At 38.2% G+C, this 24,134-nt stretch overlaps 1 protein-coding gene across 1 annotated transcript in view; it reads right to left on the reverse strand.

Annotated features, from left to right (window-relative positions):
* ADAMTS2 (ADAM metallopeptidase with thrombospondin type 1 motif 2) overlaps positions 1-24,134 on the reverse strand; it is a 245,481-nt gene that overhangs the window by 209,802 nt on the left and 11,545 nt on the right. The window contains exons 3-4 of the mRNA XM_083798406.1: positions 17,146-17,199; positions 13,797-13,869 (exon numbers count right to left, since the gene is read on the reverse strand). Of these exons, the coding sequence (XP_083654532.1) occupies positions 13,797-13,869; positions 17,146-17,199 (127 nt within the window). The remainder of the gene's footprint in view (positions 1-13,796; positions 13,870-17,145; positions 17,200-24,134) is intronic.

Genomic DNA, 24,134 nt, shown 5'->3' on the forward strand with positions numbered 1-24,134 from the left:
GAAATACTCTAAATGCAGGAGGCTTAAATCACCATCCTTTTGCAGAGCACTGTGACACCAGGAAGTTTTACATCCATGAACACCCTGAAGGTACAACGATGCAAATAGTTATAAAGCCTGTGGCAGTAGAGACACCATGAAAACATACGAACACAAACAATGAGGAAGACAGAGACAAAAGTCACATTTAACAGGTCAAACAGATAAGAAATTCTTTCAGAGTAGCAGCATCTTTGTATTCTTAGTATGAGACAAAAGTTAGGAGAAAAAAGGGTGAGACTTAGAATGCCCTGAAAGAAATTAAACAGTTCTAATCTAAAATCAGCAATGAGAAAATACTGAAACTCCGTGGTCAGGACATGTAGGGGAGGTTGGCTACGCGTCCAGACTCCGCAGAACCGAAACAGTTAGACTGCTTAAACATGAACTTAAACACATTTCAGTCCCATCCCTCAGACCATACTTCTACATCTCTCAACCTACTTCTACATATCTTTTAACTAAAGCTAAACAGAATCATTCTAACCTGAAATGCCACAGATTATTTTACATAGTTTGGTCACTTCTTATTGGTAGGGTCAGCATCACCCTATAACACTGCTACTACAGGAAAAACCATTATAGATATTCAACTATTTCCATGAGGGTTCTCCAGTCTACTGATTACCAGTTTCTAAGACATCTAGATTCCTTATTTATGTTTAAAATATCAGCCTTAAATATTATTGTAATATTATGGCTTGTTCCCAATGGCCTATCTACAGATTGATGTGTGCAGGAAACAGTCTGTTCTTTAAGATCTGTCTTTAAATTAAGTCTCAAATCACAGATTTTTTTCGTAAGACTTGGACCCAGAATACTAGAAATTTTCAACATCAAGTATTGCAAAATGATTTGGAGTAATAAAAAATTCTGACTTCAGCACAGAATCAATGATTCAGGGACAGACTCGAGATTTTAGGATTTTAGGATTGACTTTGAAAAGGTCACCAATGAAATTAGGTGTCAACACTGACATTCCTGTTGCAATTGCTTTCCCAATATTAAATACAAGTAAAACAGATGCTAATACTATGAAAAGCGCACACAGACAAAATTACAGTAATACTGGATTTAAGTGTGAAAAAAAACTAATTCCTTAATTCCCACGAGCCTTCAAAATCTGCAGTCCGTATTTATGTAATACACCAAGAGGCAGAATAAAATCTATACCAGCTGCAAGAATAATCAAGATGTGAATTGTAGCAAAAAATAAAAGAAGAAATTCCTGAAAGACATTGCAGGTTTCTGCAAAGAAGTTGAAGAACAGAGCATCCCTGTTCAGGCTGTTCTGGGAAATTTCCTGGCCAAACTGTTTCCAGTTCTCCTCACAGATATAAAGTGAAAAATTCAGACTCTGTAGCCCAGAAAATTAAGGATTGTGTTGAGGAAGCAATGTACTAGTTTGCTTTGATCTGATTCCACCTTAACAAGTTATGTTTCTCATCTTGACCTGATGGTTATGCCCCAGCAGGTCCAAAACAGACACGACGTTAGCACTGGCACTGCTGAATACTCTGCACCAGGCTGCAATGGGTGCTGAAATATCCATACCTAGTGCATCTGTGTGTGATCTACGGTAACAGCATCACCTCCATTCAAACAGCAGGGGGTAACTTTGTGATATTACCTAGTAGTATGAAGACTACATGGAAATATTGCATAGAAAGCTCAAAATTGTCACTAAGCTACCACTTCTGTACATTAGATTTAGAGTTGAACTTATGTAAGCAGAGATATTTGCCTATAGAAGGGTAAGGTTTTGCCATGTTTAACAAGAAAAAAAAGAAGAAAGGAGACAATCAGAGCTCTATTTCCTGACCTGGCTCTGCCTCTGGCATCAAAAGATCAGCGTCTGCCTCTCATTTCCCAGCCATCCTCTAGAGACCGGTACCTGCTCCTGTAGAGCACCTGCTTAAACTCTCTTTAGTAACGGCAAAACTGGCACAGGATTTCTCAGCAATACAGGCAAAAAATATTGCTGCCTGAAGGGAGAATGACTGGGCTGCATCTTTCCCAGGAAAGGGAAAAAAGAAGGGAAAAACTGCCCAGAGATCTGGCAAGGAAGAGAAACTGGGCTGCTCCTGACACCCTTCAGAGGGGTGAGATGATGCAGCACGCGGTGACAGATTTTTCGGAGGGGTTTCCTGCTCTCACAGCTGAAGTGACCATCTTATACACACTGGCCTCTCCTTAGGCAGCAGCAGAAGCCAGCTTGGCAGCGCTCTGGCCGTGGGCCAGGACTATTTTTGCTGCCCCTAACTGTCTTGCTGCCTTAGGTGACTACTGCTCTGCCTGTGCCTACTGTGGGCCCTTGAAGAAAGGCACTGAAAATGCCGTTTCATTGCAATTCTAATGAGAAAAGTCTTGGCAATTCATCATGTGAGTTGCTTACTTACCATTAGAGGTCACTGTCCTGCTTGTGACATAACCATTAGCTACACTTCGTTTTACTAAGATGTTGTACACAAATGGGCAGGCATTTTAAAGGCTAATAAACAGTAAGGACAAATGCCAGTATTTAAAACAACATTGCTTGAGAAGAAAGAGGCAGAAATTAAAAAGCTGACCGGTGAGCTGCTGAGTGTGCTGCAGCTGTGAAACGCAGACCTAACCGTGCTTCCAGCAAGTGATCTCAATCTGATAGCAATGCCTTAAACGAAAACAGGGAACACAGCAAAAATGACAACTACGATTTTAAATTTTGTGTCTCCATCCAGTAAAAGCCACCAGGAAACTGAAAATGTTAAAGAACTTCAAACCAAACAGGAGAGCAATAGTTACCTGCACTGATCCAGGGAGACCTGGACATTTCCCTTCCGGAAAGGCCTCGGTATGAAATTTCCTGCAACTCTTTCCTCCTGGGGGAAAGAGCAGAGTTTGATCTCTCTGGGACGACAGCACTGTCATACAGCTTCCTGTACTCTCCTCTGGCCCTTTCAGCGTCTCTAAAGAAATGTTGCTGGTTTGCTCAGTTCCACTGCACCTCACTTCAGGACATACCATTTACTGAGAAATGTTGAAAGAGCATCCTTTTTCTAGACTCAAGGTCAAACGATGTAGCACTGCAAACAGCAGTCTCTGCTTCCTTTTACATCTGGCTGGTAAAACTGTGTCCCCGTGCTGCTCCTGCGATGTCACGGAACTCAATCTACACGACATTTCTGTAAGGTCATAAGAAGCTGGAAACACAACAGAGATACCGACTTTCACATCTCTAAACTGACTTCTCTTAACAACAGAGAGCAATCAGATCGGGAAAAACACACAGATGAAGATGTATGACCACCAACTCCTCCTTTAGTTCACTCTAAAGCCTTGATATAAAAGGATTCTCTAGTTACTGTGGTTTGTGTGCGATTGCTCACAAGTAACACAACATGGAGGAGACTCGGTATTTGTTAGCATAAACAACCATTTGACGGTTTTAGATACTCTTTGGATTAAACTCAATGTTACTGAAAGGAGTTTTCTGAAATTCACTACAACTACTGTGAAATACTGCCATGGGTTTTTAATCCAATGATTACCATTTCTGTCATTTATCTTGAAGTTATGTGGTCCTTAATGGACTTTATTGATGCATAAATGCACATCGTATAGGTTAAGAGCAGGAGAACATGAAGATGGCAAAGCTGGCATTCACTGTGCTTCCCACTTTTAATTAGGCCAGCTGGGAGTATTTTAGCATAACGTACTTCAGCTGTAAAAAATACCACCTTCAGAGACGCACCTCTCCTGCTAGGCGTTTGCAGTATTTTATCATCATGCTCAGGATTGTTGCTCAGCAGTGACTACTTCATCACTCGAAAGAAATTCAATAACATCTCTTAAAGCAAAGGTCATGAGCCCTGCGCACTAAGTCCTTATTACAGGCTGATGTTCTTTGTAAAACCATAGCCACTCATTCTAGTAGGCAGTAAAATCCAGAGGAGAAAGAGCCTTTTCCTGGACATATATCAGCGCTCTCATCTGTTAATATGCTGATGCCTTGTACTATTCACTATCTCAAGTGTACTTGCATCACATCTGCACACATGCTGGTGTGGTCACAATAAAGAACATTCATGTCACATAATGACACGGCTTTTTCCATATCTTTCAGAAAGTGATGGCAGCGAGAGGTACTTTCCTTGGGAAAAAAGAACCATGAACTGCCATAATGGTCCTGACTAAGTATTCTTGGAATATGAAAACGGCCATTCTAGGAAGATGATAAAGTTAACGTTTTCATCAGTCTTCAAGCCTTACTGCTGAATTCATCCCTGTGTACTTATTAAATAATGCTCTTACATGTTATTACAATAATTAAAATAAATAAGTGTAATTCCCATTACTTAATTCACCACTCTTCCCCTGTAATGGAGACTGAGCTAGAAAGAGGTTGGCTATCTTGCTACAGAACTTAGAGAGAGATTTTAATCACAGTTACAGACAATAGATTTTTTTCCAGGACATTTTGGGTGGACCTGGGTATTAATCACACATTTCCATTAAACATCTCCATTCTGACCATCTGCTCAAAAGACTATCATAAAAGAACACAAAGGTGATTCTGCAGAGAATTCAAGAAGCCAAAGAATAAATATTACCATCACATTACCAAGTCCCTAAGAGTGAAGAGATAGGACAGATTTAACTTTTTTCTCCACTGATGTTGTTCTTTGTATTAAATTACAGAATCTTTCAGGAGGAGGAAATGAGAAAAAAAAAAACTTGGAAGTTGCACCCTTTATTTATTTATTTATTTTGCAATGTAGCAGACAAATACTTGCCGGGCTCCAGCCTGATTACTCATACTAGGAGGAATTCAAAATGTCATTCCAGTTTGAAACAACTTTGAAAAATGAGAACCTTTTGAGGACAGGCTAAGGCATTTAGATAAGTCAAATATGAAAAGATCATACATTTTTTCAATCACTAATGGATCCATATGATGTTTTTAAAAAGTACTTAAGAAGAATAAGTAACTTGGAAATCTGAGGCCCAATTCTACTAAGGGAATTTTGCCACTGAGACAGTGGGTGAAAAGTCAAGTCCAGGAAAACTCTCTCTTCCATGCAACTTCCATCCTCTGCGTGTTTTTAAAATCATGCGCCTCATGTGCTAGGAACTCTATCTACCATCTACTCTACCAGGACCACAGAACATGCAGTAACCAAACAAATTTAATCTTTTGACACAGGTTAAATTCCCTCTCACTTTATGAGGGGAGCATGACTGGCATACTCTAAATAACGCAGCCCCAGCAGGGTGATGAAAAGGTGATGCTGGGAGAAGTAACGCAACTGACGAATTTCAACCTGCCTGTCTGTGATCTACTGCCATTTTGAATTAAACCCCCAAAACTTTCCACATGAAGATGGAACGAATACAAGGATAACTTTATACTTTGAAGCCTTTGTTATTGTTTCCCATGCTCCCCTCCAAGTCCTATTAACGTACACTTTTACAACGTGTTCAAGTTGTACTTACATCCGAAGAACGGGAGCATGCAAGGCACTGAAGGGAGTCCTAGGCAGCCTGCTAAAGCAAACGCAGAAGAGGAGGCAGAACACATTTGTCCTAACACTCTTCCTTATCTATAAGAACTGTTTGCCTTGTTTTAAAATATTCCTTGTTCAGTGTTAGCAGAAAGAATCTCTGTGTGTGCTTCATTATTATGAAAAGAAACGTAGAAAAAGTACCTGAGCTAATGAGATTTTGGAAAATAAATATACATCTTGAGTTGTCTGTGTGGTGGCGCCTTTTAATGAGTTTAACTTTTGGCGTATAAACAAATATTCTTTTAGATGCCATCTGAATAATGTGTAAATTAAAAGAGGCATAGGATAAGTGCTTCAGTGCAAAATTTCATTCTTTCTACAGTGTAATATTTGTTGTTTGTTATCTTCTGTAGGCAGCAACTGATCATTATTTCCAGGATGTGCTCAGGGAAATCATGAAGTGTTTGTTTTAGATAATGATGTGCAGCATTCATAGCTACTTGTGACTTTCAAAAACTGAAATTAAAGATTCTGAAATATCAAGCATATAATTAAAAAAAAAATCTTTCATCGCTAAGACTTTTGCTTGCTTCAGTTTAATGTAATTGAACAAAATGTTCTGTTGAATGCTTTGCAGTATGATTTAAGTTAAGCATAAGTTCACTTAGCTGAGTGGATGCAATTTTATTTCATAACAGTTGAAGTACACCACACGAACCTAATGACCTACTCTTCTGACCTACTGAAGGTTGTATGCCCAAAGCTTCAAATCCCTTTAACAACTGAGTAAAGAACAACAGCCTCATTTATAAAAAACATTTGCTCCATTCCCAGTTAACTCTTCCAAAATGGCTAATTTACTGGCCATGGTCTTTCTTCAAGACTTTGTAGGGTGATAATGTGAAAATGTAAACAACTGACACCAAGAAAACTGATGGCTTTTGAAAGGTGTTCACTGAGATTTTGGCCATATGCAAGTGCCTTCAATGCTTTAGTAAGAATGAAACTAAATGCAAGTTGGCTTGTAAATACTTATCTACAAACTAGAGGGTATACTGAAGTTTGTCTTTCATCTTGAAGAAGATGGCCAATCTCACTTCTTAGGTCCACTACATGGACTTAGGCTCCCTTTTTTTTTTTCGTCCTGCCATGATTTAGCAAAGCATGTAACATTTGTTTATGTTTAATATCTTATAACAAGATTGACTTAAAAATCATTTATCTTTTTTCAGTAATAAACATTGAGTGATTTTCATTTGATTTTTGCCTTTTTAGTCTTTATGGCACTTTTTAGTCTATTTCTCCTCTCCAACTGGCTGTTCAGCTTACTGGAATTACTGGCACTCAGTTTAATAAGTTCAGTCAGTGAGGGTCAGGAGTCCAAAGGAGACCAGCTTAGCCCAGAAACGGCAGCAGAAATTCACAATAATGGGCACAGGTTAGAGATTAGAAGGCTTTGAAGCATGGCAAAGTTTACTGGTATTTGAATGGCATCATCCTTGTTGTGACACTAAGCAGGATCCTCAGCCAAGGGCTAGGACCCAGGCACATGATGTATGTAGCAACACAGAATCGAGAAATTATCTCTGTTCAGAGAGTGGTTACCATCCGTGCAAACAGAGCAGGAGACAGGTAAATACAAGAAACCACAAGCAGACCACGGAGAAGCAAGCAAGCAGATACAGATACTACCTGTTAACACCATAAATTGTAGTGTAAGTACACCAGCAACCTAATTGCAGCCAAGTTTTTTTGCAAACATCACTGGAAATAAAATTCTTAAAAAGAAATACAAATGCGTTGAGAGGGGATCCTTCTGAGACCTGATTAATAAGACCTCTCCCAACTATATTAGAAATACAGAATTTAAAAATGCATCTTTTTCTCCTTGGGGAGCTTTCAAAGTGCTATTCAAAAGCAGCTTCATTTTCCATAAATTCATAAAGGAACATCTGGATTTTAAATATCCTTTCATCCTTTGCACATCATTTTAACACCTTCCCCTGATACGCTTCTTGTCTTCCTGCTTGGATTTATTAACTCCTAAGTAATTACCTTTGTTTCTCATAGGTGTAATCATTGCTTGGGTCAACATTTTCAAGGGGCTCTCACAGCTTTAAAAATGTGGTAATCAACATTTTCTGATCATTATTTGCTGTGCTCTTCTTCCTTGTCTCCTCTGCAATGACTGCCAAGGCATTTCTTCTAGTGCCCTGTGTTCTGCAGGTGCATTCAAGCACTGTGTATTCTAACTCCTTCTTTTCATCATCTGGGGGTTGAATATTTTCTCCTTTTAATTCAAAACTGATCTCTAATCTTCAGTTTGACTTGAGCACACAAGAAGGAAGTCTCTAAGAAGGAAGCTGTGACAGAGAATAGGCAAGATTCTTCCACTTACGCATTCAGCTGGTGACTATGCTGTTGGTTTGTAGGAAGATATTTCCCCAAAACTCCCCCTTTTATCATACGAACAATGGAAAAGTCCCATAAACCTCCAGAAGTTCACACACCAGGTTCTTGCGGTACTCCTCCTTTGCAAAGCAAGTATTTACAAGCTTTGCAGAAAAGCACAGAGAGCGACTGTAAAACCCTTTAGCTATCCTATGAGATCTGTGGCCATGGTTACACAGCTGCTTTAATCCAGCATAAATCCAGTCTGCCAGTGAAACAGGGTACTTCCAAATTCCCCTCTCTATGAAACTACTCCTTTTCATTGCCTCTCTAATGCTGGCTGTAGCTCTCCCAGGGTCACACAGTGAGTCTGAAAAGGGAACTAGTACAACTGTAAACTAACCCAGAAAAAAAAAAAAAAAAGAATATTCATTTTTAGTCAAATTAGCTCCCTGACCCAACCCACTGCATAGCTCTAAAAGCGCTACCACTGAAGAAGAGTGGATATATGGATATACGCAGCTGAGGATGAAGTGCTGGGGCTGAAGATATTGCTCCACTGAGTAGCAAGGAGCTGGAAATCAGCTGCGAGCAAGTATGAAGCTGCAGCCCAGTCCTTCCCTTTCTGTGCCTGACAGTGCAGCTCCATGAACAAGCTTACTGCCAAGAGTTTGTTCTATGCACTCCTTGTACTAACAGTTCGAACTCATGCTAACACCACTTTTTGCAGAAGACAAGGAAGACTCGGCTCCTGGTATGTGGCTCTCTACCAATGTGCAAACACGGCAGACAGCTCAAGACTCATCTCTCTCAAAGCGTCTCCCAAGTCTTGCAACAGGAGGAGGGCACTCACAGCCCTGCGCGGTAGCTGAGGTTTGTAATTTTCCCTGGGGATTTATGGAGCATGAGCTTCCACTATGTAAGTAAAACTCCAGCCTCTCTCCTGTTCTGCAACCCCACAAGCCAGATGCAAGTCCTGAGTCAGGTCAAGCAGACCCGACCTGCCGCACAGAACCACAGAGTGGTCTCGGTGTTGGCTGTGATACAAATCTGGCTGCACAAAGGCACAGGGACAGAGCCAAGCCATGGGCCTTATGGTGCACGAGGCTTGTGGCAGGTGATGCTTGACAGATTTGGCACAGTCTCAAGAGATGGCTAGTTGAGAAAGCCATTTGTATTAACTTCCCATTTTCTTACGTGTGAGGATTCCCAGCTTTTTACCAATAAAATGAAGCCATTACTAACTACATGGCCCGAGGAAGTGACAAAAAGCTGATCCATAAGAAAATACACTGATGAGGTTATTCAATTCCAATGACTTTATAACACATGCTTTGTTATTTTGATGGCCTAGAAAAGGAACAGCGCAGAAACCACTGGCTTTGGTTGCAGCACATGCACCTCTTTCCCAACTAAATAAATGAGAAACTGCCAGTGGTCAATCAGCTGTAAGCCATCATCAACAAACCTGGCTACTGCAAACAGCAGTGAGCAACAGAAATATCCTTCTAATAGCCAGAAAGATCCCTTGTTTGCTCCTTCAGAATCAATAGAATCCTGCTTTCAACAGAAACAGAGCAAAGGATTCAATAGCAAAGGATAACCCATAATCTCATATTGACTAAAAGTCATTTTCAAAGTGACACAATCATTTGTTCTACTAAAATTAGCAAATATTACCATTAAAGTGCCTTTGACCCTGCTCCAGTTAACAATCAATGTAAACGCTTCCTTTAACGCTCTCTCTGCCACGATGGTGCAGCAACAAGTCTGCAGTGCTAAATCCTATAAAAACTTAGATCCAGTTAAGAAGAGTTTCCTTTTTCACATATGCTTCATTCTATAGAAATACTGAAGTCCAGGGGTGTTAAAGATACCTCCATATTGTGAGCTTAGAGTGTCAAAGTTCAAATATACCTTATTGAATCAAAGGGTCAATGGAGTCCCACTGAATTTATGTGCTAATCTTACACATACGTTTTATTACCTGGCTACAGTATGACCGTATTATTCACAGGATCCGTTCAATAAAGGAAATATTGCAAGTGAAAGTTTTTCTATTGTCATTCAAAATTGACATTGAAGAATAAAACGTTTGGGATTTACAAAGTCCTACGGCCTAGGCTTAAAATTGCAACCTATGCTGAAATAGTTAATAGCACTTAATCTACAGGAAAATGATTCCTATGGTACTCAATCTTAAGGTCAGAAGAAATATTTTGTCAACTTTTATGATATCTGGAAGTTGAGGATGAGCAAGGTTAAGGAGAAGGGTGAATTGTCTTGAAGCCCCAGTACAAAGAATCTGCACTCAAACAGCATTCACAAAACAGCAACATAGATACTTCAGGAAGAAAAAGAAATTTAAAACCTTTCTAATAAAATTTTCCTACATACATGTATGTTATAATGTTTCTCTCTTGTTTCACCTATGTACAAGGAGTTAATGCCTGTTATACAAGGACAGTTACATAATTACAAACATCCACATAGCAGAATTAAACAAATTTTGTGAAACTATTATTTTTAAACATACAGACACATACCCATGCACAATGGCCCAAATACAAGAAATATTAATAAATAATTTGAATAAAAAAGATGTATATTTTTAAAGCATTAAGACATTACTGCTTCCCTGTTGCACCAACTCACAAAGCTGGCTAAAGAAACCTGGATAATTTTAAAGAGCAAATCTGGTGTTGCCCAGCAACAGCACACCCTGATAGAAAGGACGCAGGATGTTGGAAGATTTAATATTAGGGAACTGTGCTTGCAAGGGAAAGAAGAAGAACAAATACAATTTATTCATACAGCGTCCATAAAATTGGGACAGCTTAAAAAATAATAATCATATGAAGTGATCATGCTAATATTAATCTTTGTATAGTAGAGCTAAGTAAAAAGTTATTGCCTGGAACCAATGAGCTAGCATCACAGTTCATTAAATGGCACTGATGTTTGCACTGCCCTGATGTGATACGATGAGAAAAGAAAGCAGTGCATTTTATGAGAATTTGAGAGCTATCTCCCAGCTGAAGATTTTAGTTCTGGCAGTAAGTTGGACGAGAACTGGCCAACATGAGGACTGAATAAGAACCCAGGCCTCTGCAGTTTCGCCTGAGTTGGAGGAAGTCTGATGTTCTCAAAGGAGAAAGTTTCTCAGACAACACATGCTTTACCTTTGCTTTGGTTCCACAGAACCAAATCCTTAAACTTAAATCCTTAGGTTGTCAGAAGCTATTTACATCAAATAACATCAAACTTTCACTGAAAATACAAAACAAACGCCCTTTAAGAACCTGCTGTCCCAAAATAATATGGAAAAAAAGTAGATTAGAAAGAAAAAGTATAAATATTTCATAAAAATAAGCATTTCATTAAAAATGCATACTCAGAATTTCTCTTCCATTCTTGGAAAAGGGTTTTTAATTAAAATCTATAGGGCACAAGTATAAGGTGAAAGGCAGAACTAATATCCTTTAGAGTAAAAACAAAACAACAGACGTAAAAAATTCCTATGGAAAATGCAGAATCAAAGTAGTAGCACGGTGAGGATTTGACCCCTCAAATTTCCCCATTTTTGTCTTTACTATATTTCCACTCTCAAAAGGTACAAAGATCTCAACACATTCCTCTAAGTCATATTAGAATTTTTCTGAATCTTTGTTTTCAAAATGTTGGAATGTGATTGCTGCAGTCTTTGAGGCTGCATGAAGTCGTTTTTGTATGAGAGCAATACTGGGCCCACGGCTGAGCCCTTCGCTACATGCATCAAGGCTAAACTGCACCTCACAGAATGCTAATCAGTGATCATATTTACAAAAAGAATTATGAGGACGCAGAGTTCTGCTGTAATTCAGAAGAAAAATTTTGAGAGGAAGTGGGAGAAACTAAAATATAACAATGCTAGAAAATATTAGTCTTTACTAGAAGTAGAGCTCTCTTTTTCTATCCTTTTCTTGGCCATGACTTTGCAATGTACATTTATTTGGTAGAAGCGTATTAAAAAGAATATTTATTCTGCAGATTCTTGTTATGGTTCTCAGTTACATAATTCTGGAAAGACAATTGTGTGGTGCCTTTATAACCATGTTTTCCTGACCTGTGGCCCCCTGAGTTCAGAGAAACAGTAGCAGTTGAGAGGAATGCACTGAAGAAGATACCAGTTTTTTTCCACCGATGCTACCTTGTTATTGTTAATTTCCAGCAGTTCAGCCTCTAGACCTGGCTCTTAGGAAAAACAGTTTCTTTTCAGATAAGAAAAAACTTCTCTGAAAATTTCAGACAGAGTTGGTGCAGATTATATAAACCACAAGATAAACAAAGGGCCTAAGACTATACCATAACTATATTTTTTGGTAGAAAGCTTTTGAGCAATCATGATCTCTCTGAATACATCACTAAACCAGAGACTTGGAAGCCTATCCATGGCAAAGTATTTTAACCAATAGCACGTGGGCTACAGTTTAGAAATTCATATAATAATAATCGGCTAGAAAAACTATTTTCCAAATTCCTTTTAGCTGCAACGGTGGAATATGTCTCTTTTTCATACACAATAAAAAGAACAGAAAAAGATTACATGTGTTCTATAACACATTCATCAGAAAAGCAGAAATAAAGAAACCCCAAATCCAGCATCACTTCCTTGGAGAGAAAAGGGTTTGGGAGGGGAACGAAGTAAAAAAAGTATCTGTGAAACAGATGTGTCAGATTTCCATGAACAGAAACTAAAAATGCTGTTTCGAAGCGATTATTACAGAATGTATTAAACTTGCAGATATTTCATTGTGCAGCATCCTTAAAAAAAGAATGCATTTCAAACTTGATTCTGCAAATTTTTCTTGTACCCCTAGACACAGATGTACAAAAAGTTAATGAGGTCAGTTATGACTTGCTGATGTTTCCCTTAAATTTTACACCAGCAGTGATTCCAAAGCAGGTCATGAGATGGGGGAATCAGATTCTGATTATGTCCTTTAATAACAATTTGTAATTAATAGTTGCTTTTCGTGTTCATATTCCTCGGACAGGCAGTGGATTAGCATGCCAAAACATGAGACTTTCGTCAGATAACATATAATTCATGTTACCACACAAAGTTACTGATACCAAGCATGTGATCCACCAGCCCATCTTCAACACTGTAAAACCCAAACCAGCAAGATCTTAGAAAATACTCTGAGCAGAAATGTGTCCTGAAGAGTCAGGAAGTATTACCCTAACAGGGTAACTTGCATTCTTCTGATCACTCAGCAGTGACTAGAGGATGTTTTACCTTCAATTCTGAACACATTCTAAATTTCAATCTGTTTTGGAGAGATCTGCATGTGATGAAAAAGGAGCTTGTTGCCCTTTTCAGTTTATAATGTCACCAGAAATTAAGTCTATTTAACAGATGTGGAATTCATCATTTCAGCCTTTAGCTCGCATTAGAGAGTCACCTTTTTGATAACTGATCCCACTGTGTGTTGTACATACTGCAAGTATCAAAGGAAGTCACATAAAAACAGATTTGCTTTTAACAAAAAAGACGCAGGTTCCTTACGTTACAACCAAAGAAACGAGTCTCCATAACACCAAGTTTATCAGCAGTTTGTCAAAGTTAAACCCTTGCAAGCAAAATAAAGTGAAATAAAAAATAGTTGCACTTTAAAACCCGTATCTTCAGCTGATGACAGCTTATACTGAGCAGATAACTTTTATCTGACCGATCGTAGCTCACTAGCGTTAAGAGAGAACAGCCAACATCATTTGAAGAGCACATTTAAACATTTTAAGAGAGATGCCTAGTAAGTATTTGCATCTTTCTCTCACCATACAAGTAACTTTTACACTGAGAAATGACACACTAAACGATCAGACAAAAAAACTTACATTTGTTGTTTCCTGATAAGTACACCACAAAGTAACTCCTGTCATTTCTCTGCCTATGTTTCCCTCCTATGAACTGGAAAAAACAGGATGGAAACAAATTAATTATGCATGGTATTCTCAATTAGTCCAGACCTTGATCCATGCATACCTCATTTTTATATTAAAAATACATTTAATACCTTTACTCAAACCTGCTATCAATGCCACTGAATTTGACATATTCCCAGGAAGCTTTCCTCTTTCTCACTGTCACAAATCCAAATGCGGTGTTGCCTCTTGAATACTCTCAGTTCAGTTTCTTGCCACTTATCCCAACACAGTGGAAAAACTGTTAAAGATTCATTAAGAAGGACTATGTACTTCTCTGCAGACAAAGGAAGGTCCAGACTAGACAATAATCCAATTTTTTTTGTTGCAGAGAGGAGTCTCCAAACATCCAGTCATCACTCATTGACCACAAGGACAACAATTGTTTCCCTAGATTTCTTAAAAATAAGGCAGACTCATGTTAGACTTCTCATAACTGGAAGTATTGTGGTAACATAGAAGGTGACCATGCTTAAAATAATGGTGTTCCTAATCATCTTGCTTTTCACAAATTTACAACCCAAGAATTCATTAAGACAGGAGGGAAGTAGGCCTGATATATGAAATAATATTTACGTAGAGGCTTTAGCCAAAGTAACTTATTCTTGGCTTCTAATAGCAAATTAGTTCCTTTTTCCTATTTCACTGCATTTCATTTACATATAGATCAGGTCCTTGTATAATAATCATAACAATTCCCTCAGTTTTGTGAAATAAACATTAATTCAAAAGAAATACTCAAACTGAACAAGAGAAAGAACAGAATTTAGTGGAAGCCAATTCCCCTACACTTACAAATTTCCAGGCACCTACATATTTCCATACTTGTGAAGCTGTGATTAGTCATGAAAATAAACTAAAATTAAACAACCTCAAGTTTTGTAACGACCCAGGAGGCAATTCCAAAAAAAGCACTCATGGTTTTTCCAGGCAAGTGAGAATACAAAGGGGGGGGCTTGATTTTGACACTGTCCCCTTCCCAGGCTCAAGGATCAGTGAAATGATGAGGCTTTTGCCTAGCTCTGTGTCCAGAGTCAGTGCTTGCATAACATGAACATACTGCAGGCATTCGTAACTCCTCTGTACGAAGCTAGGAGGTTAGTCTTTTCAGGACACCTGTGCAGGTATATAGGAGGGAGAGAGAGCAAAATCCCCATGGTAGTTCCGACCAGGAGTCTGGTGCTAACTAGCCTGTAACTCACTGGAGGAAGAAATGGCCCTCCCTTGCCCTGCTCCCTTTCCCTTTATGGCTGTTAGATTGTAAAAGTGAACAAAAGCCACTCCCAGGCTTATGGCTGTACTTCACCATTTCTAGTTTCCCAGCCTCCCTGGAAGGAGCTATTCAAGTTGTTAGTGCCAGGGACTCGAACATATCAGCCTAAAGCACATCTTGGAGGGTTTATAACTATTTTTCATAGCCCAGTAATTTAGCATGGACATGCATGATGCAGCTGTACACTAAAAAAAACACAAATATGGTACCTCCTCAGTCTCTCGCTACTTGACACAGGTCTTTCCAGCTCAGTCAAAGCCAAACCATTCCTCCCATTACCCCATCACCCACCTGTCTTAGCCACCTCTGCTTCAGCCCTTCACTTCCTCCAAAGTGGCAAAGGGAGAGAAGCTGCTTTTAGCAGTGATACCACCCCTTTTTCTCATTCCAGCTGGGCCATTCTCTACTTGCTGCCATGACTGTTGCTCTGATTTTTTTTTGATTTTTTTTTTGTGCCTGGCACAATTTTTATAGTCCTGTAAGACAAGGGTTTTCATTTTCTGATTTACAGGAGTACTTTCAGACTCCCAGAAATTGTTATAGTGATTAGAACCTGTGGCAAAAATCCAGGATTTCCTCAACAGTTTATCTTTTATATCTTTTACTCTTTACTTCTTTGGAAACAGAAGCAAGTATGATTGGTGTTCAGGTTAGCAATTAGAAAACAATTGTCACTTTTCTTCTCAGACAAGCTAAGAGTGAAAACATCTCTTCTTATAAAAATCAAGCTCTACTTGAATCCTTTTTCCAGACTAGCAGTGAGGTTTGTATATAGACATTACTGTAATAATGTCAAAGTTCAATCATACGCAGAGTTTATTAGATTTTGTTTTATTCTTTCCCTTGAATTATTCATTGACTATCTATAATTTCCCAAAGAATAATTTCATAAAGTGCTACAGCAATAAAACTCTCCATATATAGCATACCAATGTGGATGGTATTTATGATGTACTCAAAGAAAGATCAGCCTGTTACATTAATCATGTAAAAGTATTGAAAAATTATATTTAATCATTTCTATTTGGAAATAAAACCTGCTCAGAGCTTTAAAACCTGCATGAAACTTAGAATTAAATATCATACAACACTTCCTGCAACAATATACATAATTATTCAATACTACCAGCTTTGTCTTGTGTTCAGTAATCTATCATCTTATTTTCTCTGAATTGTGGGTTGTATTTAATCTTTTTGATTGGGTAGGTTTTGATTGGAGCATTCCAGATTTAGGAAGGAGAAACAGTAGGATGTATAAAGCCCTATCCTCTGTTCAAGACAAGCTGAACAATAAGACATCTCCTTCCTGAACCCCAGTTCTGATTCTGAGGACCATCAGGATTCTACTGAACACCAACATGGTTTCAAGCACCTTCTGGGCACATTCTGTGTTTATCAGAGTCTCTATGATGAGACAAAGCACACACAGAACATTCGTGTTGGAAAGCTAGGGTGTGTTCTTTCAGAGTGCCACAAATTTCCTTCAGGGCTACCTGCAAGGATGTCTGTCCATTCAGTAACAGGATGAAGGAAGCAAAGATGTGGCCTACCACAATTTATCACCGCAAGTGTTGTGACACAAATTGTAAGCAGAAGTAGTAAGATTGGTAAATTTTTTTGAACAACACCTAGTTAACGAATTGTTCCCTACATTTGACTTCAGGGAGCACCAAATCACACTGTACTTCAACCTGGTCTGTCTGACAGTTAAGCTTACCAGGCTTTGCTATCCTCTGCCTCTACAAAGTCAAGGGAAAGTCACATCTGAAAACACAACCCACTCTCCATTAGGCCAAAAAGCAGAAGCTTCTGCCTACTATTTCTGGAGGGCTCGCATGCACTGTGAGCCAAATCATGTCAACATCTTTCACGTGTTTATAAAGCTAAAAACAGTGCACCAATATACCTAGCTTGTGGCATATGAAATTCAATGAAAAATGACTGAGCGTGATTCCTAATGAATGAGAATATATTGCCATAGAGCTTTACCTGTGTCAGGCCTGTAGGATCATTCCAAAAAGTCGATTTTGGAAAAGCTGGAAACTGCAAATAAACAAACATGTACTTAAATTAGAAAATAAATCTATGAAAAGACAACAATGCTTTTATAAACTTTAACAAGCGGTGTGTGTGTATAGAATATATAAACTTATATATACATATATGAAAGATTTTTTTCAGAAGCTTAGGGTCCCTGTGAAGGAATCAAAGAATAAATAGTTGGTGTAACACCAACATGCTCAGCTTTCAGCTTTGAGCATTAATAACTTATTTGAAATAGCTCTGCCTCCTGCATATGAGCCACCCTGTAGTGTTTCAGCTGATTTTGATTCTCTTCATGCAGAAACCTTTTAGCTAATCATTTTCATCTCTGTGTGTCAATAAATCTTGCATCTCTAGGGCAATGACTTTTACTCAGCAAATGTTAAGCAGAAATAAAACTGCCCAGAACACTCTAAGCATGAGAATTTCAATAAGAATTTAGCAATATATTGATCTACTTCTCCCCCTTCTGACTTTTCATTACTATGTCACTTTTGCCTCCTGAATTCAGTAAGATAAAAAGCTAAAATAGCATGTGACTTACGGGCTTTAGCCAATCCTATGCAAATAATTTTTGAATGGCTTCACCAACAGCAAACTCACAAAAAAGCCTTATAACAATAAAAATGCTAGAAAATGGTCAATAATCTACTCTTGAACAGAAGAATTGGCAGTCAGACTACAAGCAAGTGACCTCTTATACAGACAGAATAAGACAGAGAAATTAGAAGATTAATAAAATAATAAAAAAAAACAAAGTCTGTAATGAAAAGCCATGTTTCTGTGTCTTTCTAAGTGTAACGTATTTTTAAATGCTCTACATTACGTCCTCCTTGCAAGCCAGCTGACCAACTATTTACATTTTAAACCATTCCTTAAACAAAGTAAAATGAAGTTAATGCAACTCTTGTGTAATTATTTATTAGCACCTACCACCTGAGAGCCACTTGGATGTGCCAGATCACATTTCCTGCACACAAGTTGAACAAATGACGTTTCCATTCCGCTAATATTAATCAATGAGAACCAGAAGAGGGCACATTAAACAATAGATTTCCTTATGTCTCAAAGTTATATGCTGGCCCACTGAATGTGCTGCAATTTCTGACACATCAGTCAAAGGGATTTGGAAATTATTTGGTTTGATGGCCTGACAGGAGCAATGCAGGAAAGGAAAGCCACGCATTGTTTAGAACCCACAGGCTTTTCCCACGAGATCATCGACTGTGAAACAGCCCATAGATAAACCTCACAAAAATGGCTAAGTGACAAGCATTTGTAAATTAGGACTGAGTACTTTTTACCAGTACCAAGTGCTCCACAGAAAAAGTTTGTTGCTACGTACTAACACCTGTCCAAACATCTTAGACCAGACAACGCCTATATTAAGAAAGAACTGTTTTCACTAGGGGTTTACCTCCACAATTGTAACAAATGTGATGGCCAACTCTCTGCTTGTGATTTACAAGACTACAGCCTTGCAGGCTGATGTGGTTAATTTTAAAACACTGTACCATTTTGTTGTCAGTGTGAAAAAGTGCAGAGACAACAGTTAAGAGAGACACATAAATGGGGCACTCTGTAGCTGATGCAACCACTCGTTCTAGGGAAGTCAGTGAATCAAAGAATGTTAAATATTGTACTGGCACTGGCTTCTAACTCCTCTGTGAGCTCATTCTGTTCAGCTAGTGGCAGAAAAGTAAGCCAGGTAAAAATAAAAATAAATAAAATAATAATAGTAACAGAGAGTAGTCAAAGGCAGCAGTAAGGACAACAGCACCAAGTTCCATAAGGTGTTAAGAGCCACAGTTTCTGCTGGAGGACACTTTGCAGCTGGTTGACGGCACAGAATACCACATATAGGACACGGAGGGACTTTCAGACTAAAAGTCCAAAGACTGTTTATTTGGCTGATGTTTTCAAACTCCAAAGAGGTGGAGGATACACCAGACTTCCTCCTGTTGCTTATCTGCTCTTCACCCTCTTAGTCATCTGGTGGCGCTGTATCCATCAATGGCTGTATTTTATTTTATTTTTTAACTTAAGACATTTCAACAGAGCAAGATTAGAGAGTTACTACATGTGCTCTCTGGGCTCTTCTCAGATTTGGACTATCAGCTCTGTGTCAAACATGTTCCCAGCTTTCTTTTCCGGGTACTTGTGCCTTTCTCTTCTTTATTATCTCATATGTGTACCCCTCTTAATGGCACTCCCTTCCTGCTAGCAATTTGTTGTAATGGTTTTCAGCTTTTTTCCACATATAGAAATATTTCACTTTGGAGGTGTAGACTCCAACAGGGTAAGTTTCAGCATAGCTAAAATGAGCTTGTTTTGGTTTTTCTTAGAATATTCTAGAGAAAACAGAGTCCACACACTACCAAGTCAAACTACCGAGCTATAATACTGACACGGAGATGCAAAACCACAAGTATTTATCGTACAATTTCATTTTCTTATCAAGAACTAATTTACTTCTCTTGTTATCTTCCCTGCTTGTCCCTTCCCCTGCCAATGGAGATGGCTGAGGTCTCCAAATACACAGAGCCTGATTTCTTATCTTCTTTCAAAATCTCCTGGAATTAGTTAACTGGAAAACAATTAATGAAGCCTTCTGTAAGTCATTAACAGTTATGTTAGATTTCTCTAGAGGCCTTTGGATTATTCAGTCTATGTTTGCTCTGACCTGACCGAAATGTAAATCCTCAGTACTTACTGCTACTTGCTGCACCACCTTTATTCAGACCATAACAAACATCCAAGTTACAGAACAGCTACACACGACAGTGTACCAGATGAACTAGGGGGTAGCTGTTTTCAGCAGGATTTACAGACAAAAAACTGAGCCCAGACAAAAGCTGATAACCTATAAATCCAGCTAAGCTGTAACAGGAACAGTACGACTGACCCTGCTCTATCAAACTGATGCCAGAGCACAGCACAATTTCACAAAAAAGATTATGAGTTCTGGGACAATATCTATTTTCTTTCTGTTCCAGAGCAGACCTAACAGAGTGAGGTCATGATCCAAGATTTACACTCCCACATGTTTTTACTGCAGATGCTGAAAAAATGGCAATGAAAATAGAGGAATTCGGTCACTGAATAGTGTTTACACTCCAAAATGGGGGTGATAAATCATCTAAGGTAAAAAGACTATTTGCAACCAGGTTACTAAACCTTAGAAGTAAAACTAACAGTATTCATAATGTCCTGTACATTTTGTGACAACGGTATTACTTTGCTTCTCAAAGAGCAGAGAATGTGTAGTTACATATCTAAAAGTGCCCAGAATGCTCCCGAATGAAGTCTTAAATAGCAAAGCAGTCCTTGAAAAAATTGTTGCCTTATCATAGACAACTTTTGTCAGCAATGTGTCAATTTAAAAAACACTGCATTAAGAACTCGCTTTTAAAAGTGCATGGCTTCCTGTCTTGAAATGGAAACAAAACATTACAATTCAGAACTTCTTACAGACTGAAAATTACAAGTTTTTATTATCTCCATTCTGCATAAAAGTGACAATTCAGCACTAGAATCTCCTACACTTATTCCTGCATCATGATAAACTTTTGTATGCTACAGCCCACCAAAATATTAAATAAATTAAAAAAAAAACAAAAACAAAAACTTTACAAGGGTAAGTTGATCCTTTCCTCTCCAAGAATCATTTTCAGCATCCAACAAATGTTAATCACATTTGTCCTAGCACAACTGAACACTTCAAAACAGAATGTATACCAACAGGATCTTTGTGCAAAGATTTAGAAAGGTTCCCTGGGGCATTTTTTCTGCAGCACTTCATGCACACCTGTATACCAGTTCATTGGTTTGGGTAGATACCTGCCTTGTAAAGACCAGCAATGCTTTTTACTTATTCCAGGTACAAATGACAAAATGAGCACAGAGTTGTTTTGTCCGCGTTTAAATATGAGCACAAGCATATTATCCAACTTCTCTGATATAAGATTTCAGCTGTGGTTTTCATAATACCTGAAGTGTCTCCATGAAAGAAACAGATTCTGGTATTCCCATATTTTTTTTTAATAACACAGGTGATATGGTGCCAATTAAATCGCAACACAAGTACGGGATAACATTTAACATGTCTGTCTCACATACAAGCTAAACTCATCTCAGAGTTCTGAGTGCCTTGAGCATCTTCAAGGTCACACTGTAAATTCATAAACTTTACCATAATAAAAACCCAAACAATTTGTAGCTTGATGGAGAGTCATTCACAGATAGCTCCCATAATGTCTTCATATATCAAAGGGAAATCACGTAATTGGCCGTGACAGTGGACTTCTTAAAAATTTAAATTTAGGTACAGCTTCAGCAAGAGAGATTGCATTCTATTAGCCTCAGTTCAGATGCACAAGCTACAAAGTCTAGTTGTTCCCTCTGTGTGTCCCTTCTGCGATTAGGAAAAGGAACAATTTAATTAGAAATAATCCTACCAAGGACAAGTATCAAAGAAGAAAAGCTAGGAGAAAAAGCTTTTTTTGTCCAGCAGACAGATGAGCCTGGTTACTAGGATGTGGACTGCGGTCTTACCTCAAGCAAAGGATAATGCATTCCAGCGTTTCACAACTATTTGTTTATTACATATTTTTTTAAATGATGCTGTGATATTTTCTAAACATAATGGGGCCCGCACAAAACCTGCCAATTGTTAAAGAAAGCAGGGTACAGTTTCATTGTGCAGTATGCACTTCACACCGACTGAGTTGCAGAGAAGAAACAAGCTTTGCCTTATGTAATGTTGCTGCCTCATCTCAAACTCTCATAAAGGAACATAAAGTGCCTTTTGGAGGTTGTACTCCCTCCAGAGTTATTTGGTAATAAAGACTTAACAGACAAAGTTTGAAAGTAAAACCAATTTTTAAGCAAGCTAAGATCACAACTCTTTGGAGATTATCACTAGAGATCAAAGTCTGCAACAAATGCTTAGAGCCAAACAGAGAATGTCAGGGTTGTTTTCTTAGTACATAGAAGCTTCGGAGTTTTATATGGTCCCCTTTCTAATTAAGATTCAATATATCAGTTAGCTGTGATCTTTGGTGTCTTCTGCACCTGAATAATATTTTCTGACATTTAAGTGAAGCTAAATCTGAGTGTGTCAGTGACAGTAATGAACTGTATACTCAGAACTATATTAAAATAAGGTTCTATAGGTTGGGTTTCGTAAATTTCATTGAAAGTGTGGATCTAGCAGGAGATTCAGTTCTTTTTAAAATAATCTCATGCCTGGTGACAACTTTTCAAAATTAGGATAGAAATTGAATGCATCAGGATAAAGAAAAAAAGTAAAAACCTGTAAAAACCTGTCTTTTACTTGCTGTCTTACAACACAGGGTTTCTGTGAGCAGTACAAAACAAATGTGGCCCTTTTTAAGACTGAATGTTTTGGGAATTTCAAGTTCCTATTTCCTAATATTTTTATTATCATCATCAAAAAAATTGTGTCAGGTTCCTTCTTTTGTCTTCTAAAATTCAGCCTGTTAGTCAGAAATAGCTCCAAAACGCAGGTGTCTGAGAGGTTGTCGAGAGGTTGAAAATGAGACCGCTGTTTTTAAATTCTTACGTTGGGCTGCTACAGAAAAATGATAGTTATGACAAATGTGCCAAATAAAAAGAAGCCACATCACATCACATCACTGTATTATTTTTCCAACAACATATCTGAGTCGCAATCTCAGAAATAACAGCTTACCCTGCAAATGTGTAAAGCTACCTATCATCTAGTGGGTCTTAGCAGATTTCAGAGACACTTTAGCCATAAAGCAAGTATTTTCCTTTGGACTCTACGCTCAGTGCACAGAGGTAAAATTTCACTTAACCAGTAAAATCAGAAATCAAACACCTCACAGCTCTGATTCTGATCTAAAATTGAATTTAAATAGAGATTGGCTAAGGAGGAAGTTCTACAGAGTGCCCTACAGAGTGTCATAGCCAAATAAAAAGAGATGTTGAAGAAATCATTTTTAAAAATAACTTGCCACATAGATACCATAGCTCCATTATTTTTCCATCTGTACTAACCAGGGACTAGCCTGAGAATAAAATGGTTCAACACTAGCATTGTGATAATGTCTATATTGGGAATCAACCTGTTTTTAATTTAATTGGATTTTATAAAACATGGGCACAATGGTGGGAAAATATAATTACTAAGTCAACCATACAAGGAAAAAAGATTAAAACTTTCCTCTATTATTGTACAGTCCTAGTGCTCCACAATTGCCCTATCACAAAGTTGGAATATGTTTAAAATCCCCTGCCAGATCCAGACTGTTCAGGACAAAGTTTTGCTGTCCTTTTCCTTCCACTTCCTTATTTTGGGATTGATTGCACCTCTGTAATTTCAGAAGCTCACATGGATTTTGTAGCTTGGCCTCTACAAATAACAAATAACTAGGATACTTCACTTTCAAAGGCATGTCAGGAGCTGAAGTTAGAAGCCTGTGGTAAATTAATTTGTTTCTGCTAAAGAAAATTTATAGCTTTCATTGCAAAACATTTTCTCTATGACCAGACACAGATAACCTTAACTGGCAGCACTCCAATTTAACAGCAGCACTTTACAATATATTTTTTTAAACAGTAGCTTTAAATATATATCTACTTATCCAAACCACATTAGCTCTGATTGTGCCAGGCATGATATATGCATTTAGTAATAAAATAAGAAGTCCTCATTCCAAACAGCCTACAGTCTAAGCAGATGAAATGAAAGAAGATAATGACTGTTTTGCAGAAAGAAAAGTGAGGCAAAGCTCAGAATCATATACAATGTAGGTGTTAGGCTAAAATTCAGATATCGCAGATATGGGACTAGAACAAGGACCTTCTAAGTCCCTCTCCAGTGCCTTAGCCATAAGGCTTCTTCTTGTGAGTAAAATGCAGTATGGCTTATTATGGTACTGTGAAGCTTT

The sequence above is a fragment of the Anser anser genome (assembly GCF_964211835.1).
Source record: "Anser anser genome assembly, chromosome: 14".
NCBI lineage: Eukaryota > Metazoa > Chordata > Aves > Anseriformes > Anatidae > Anser > Anser anser.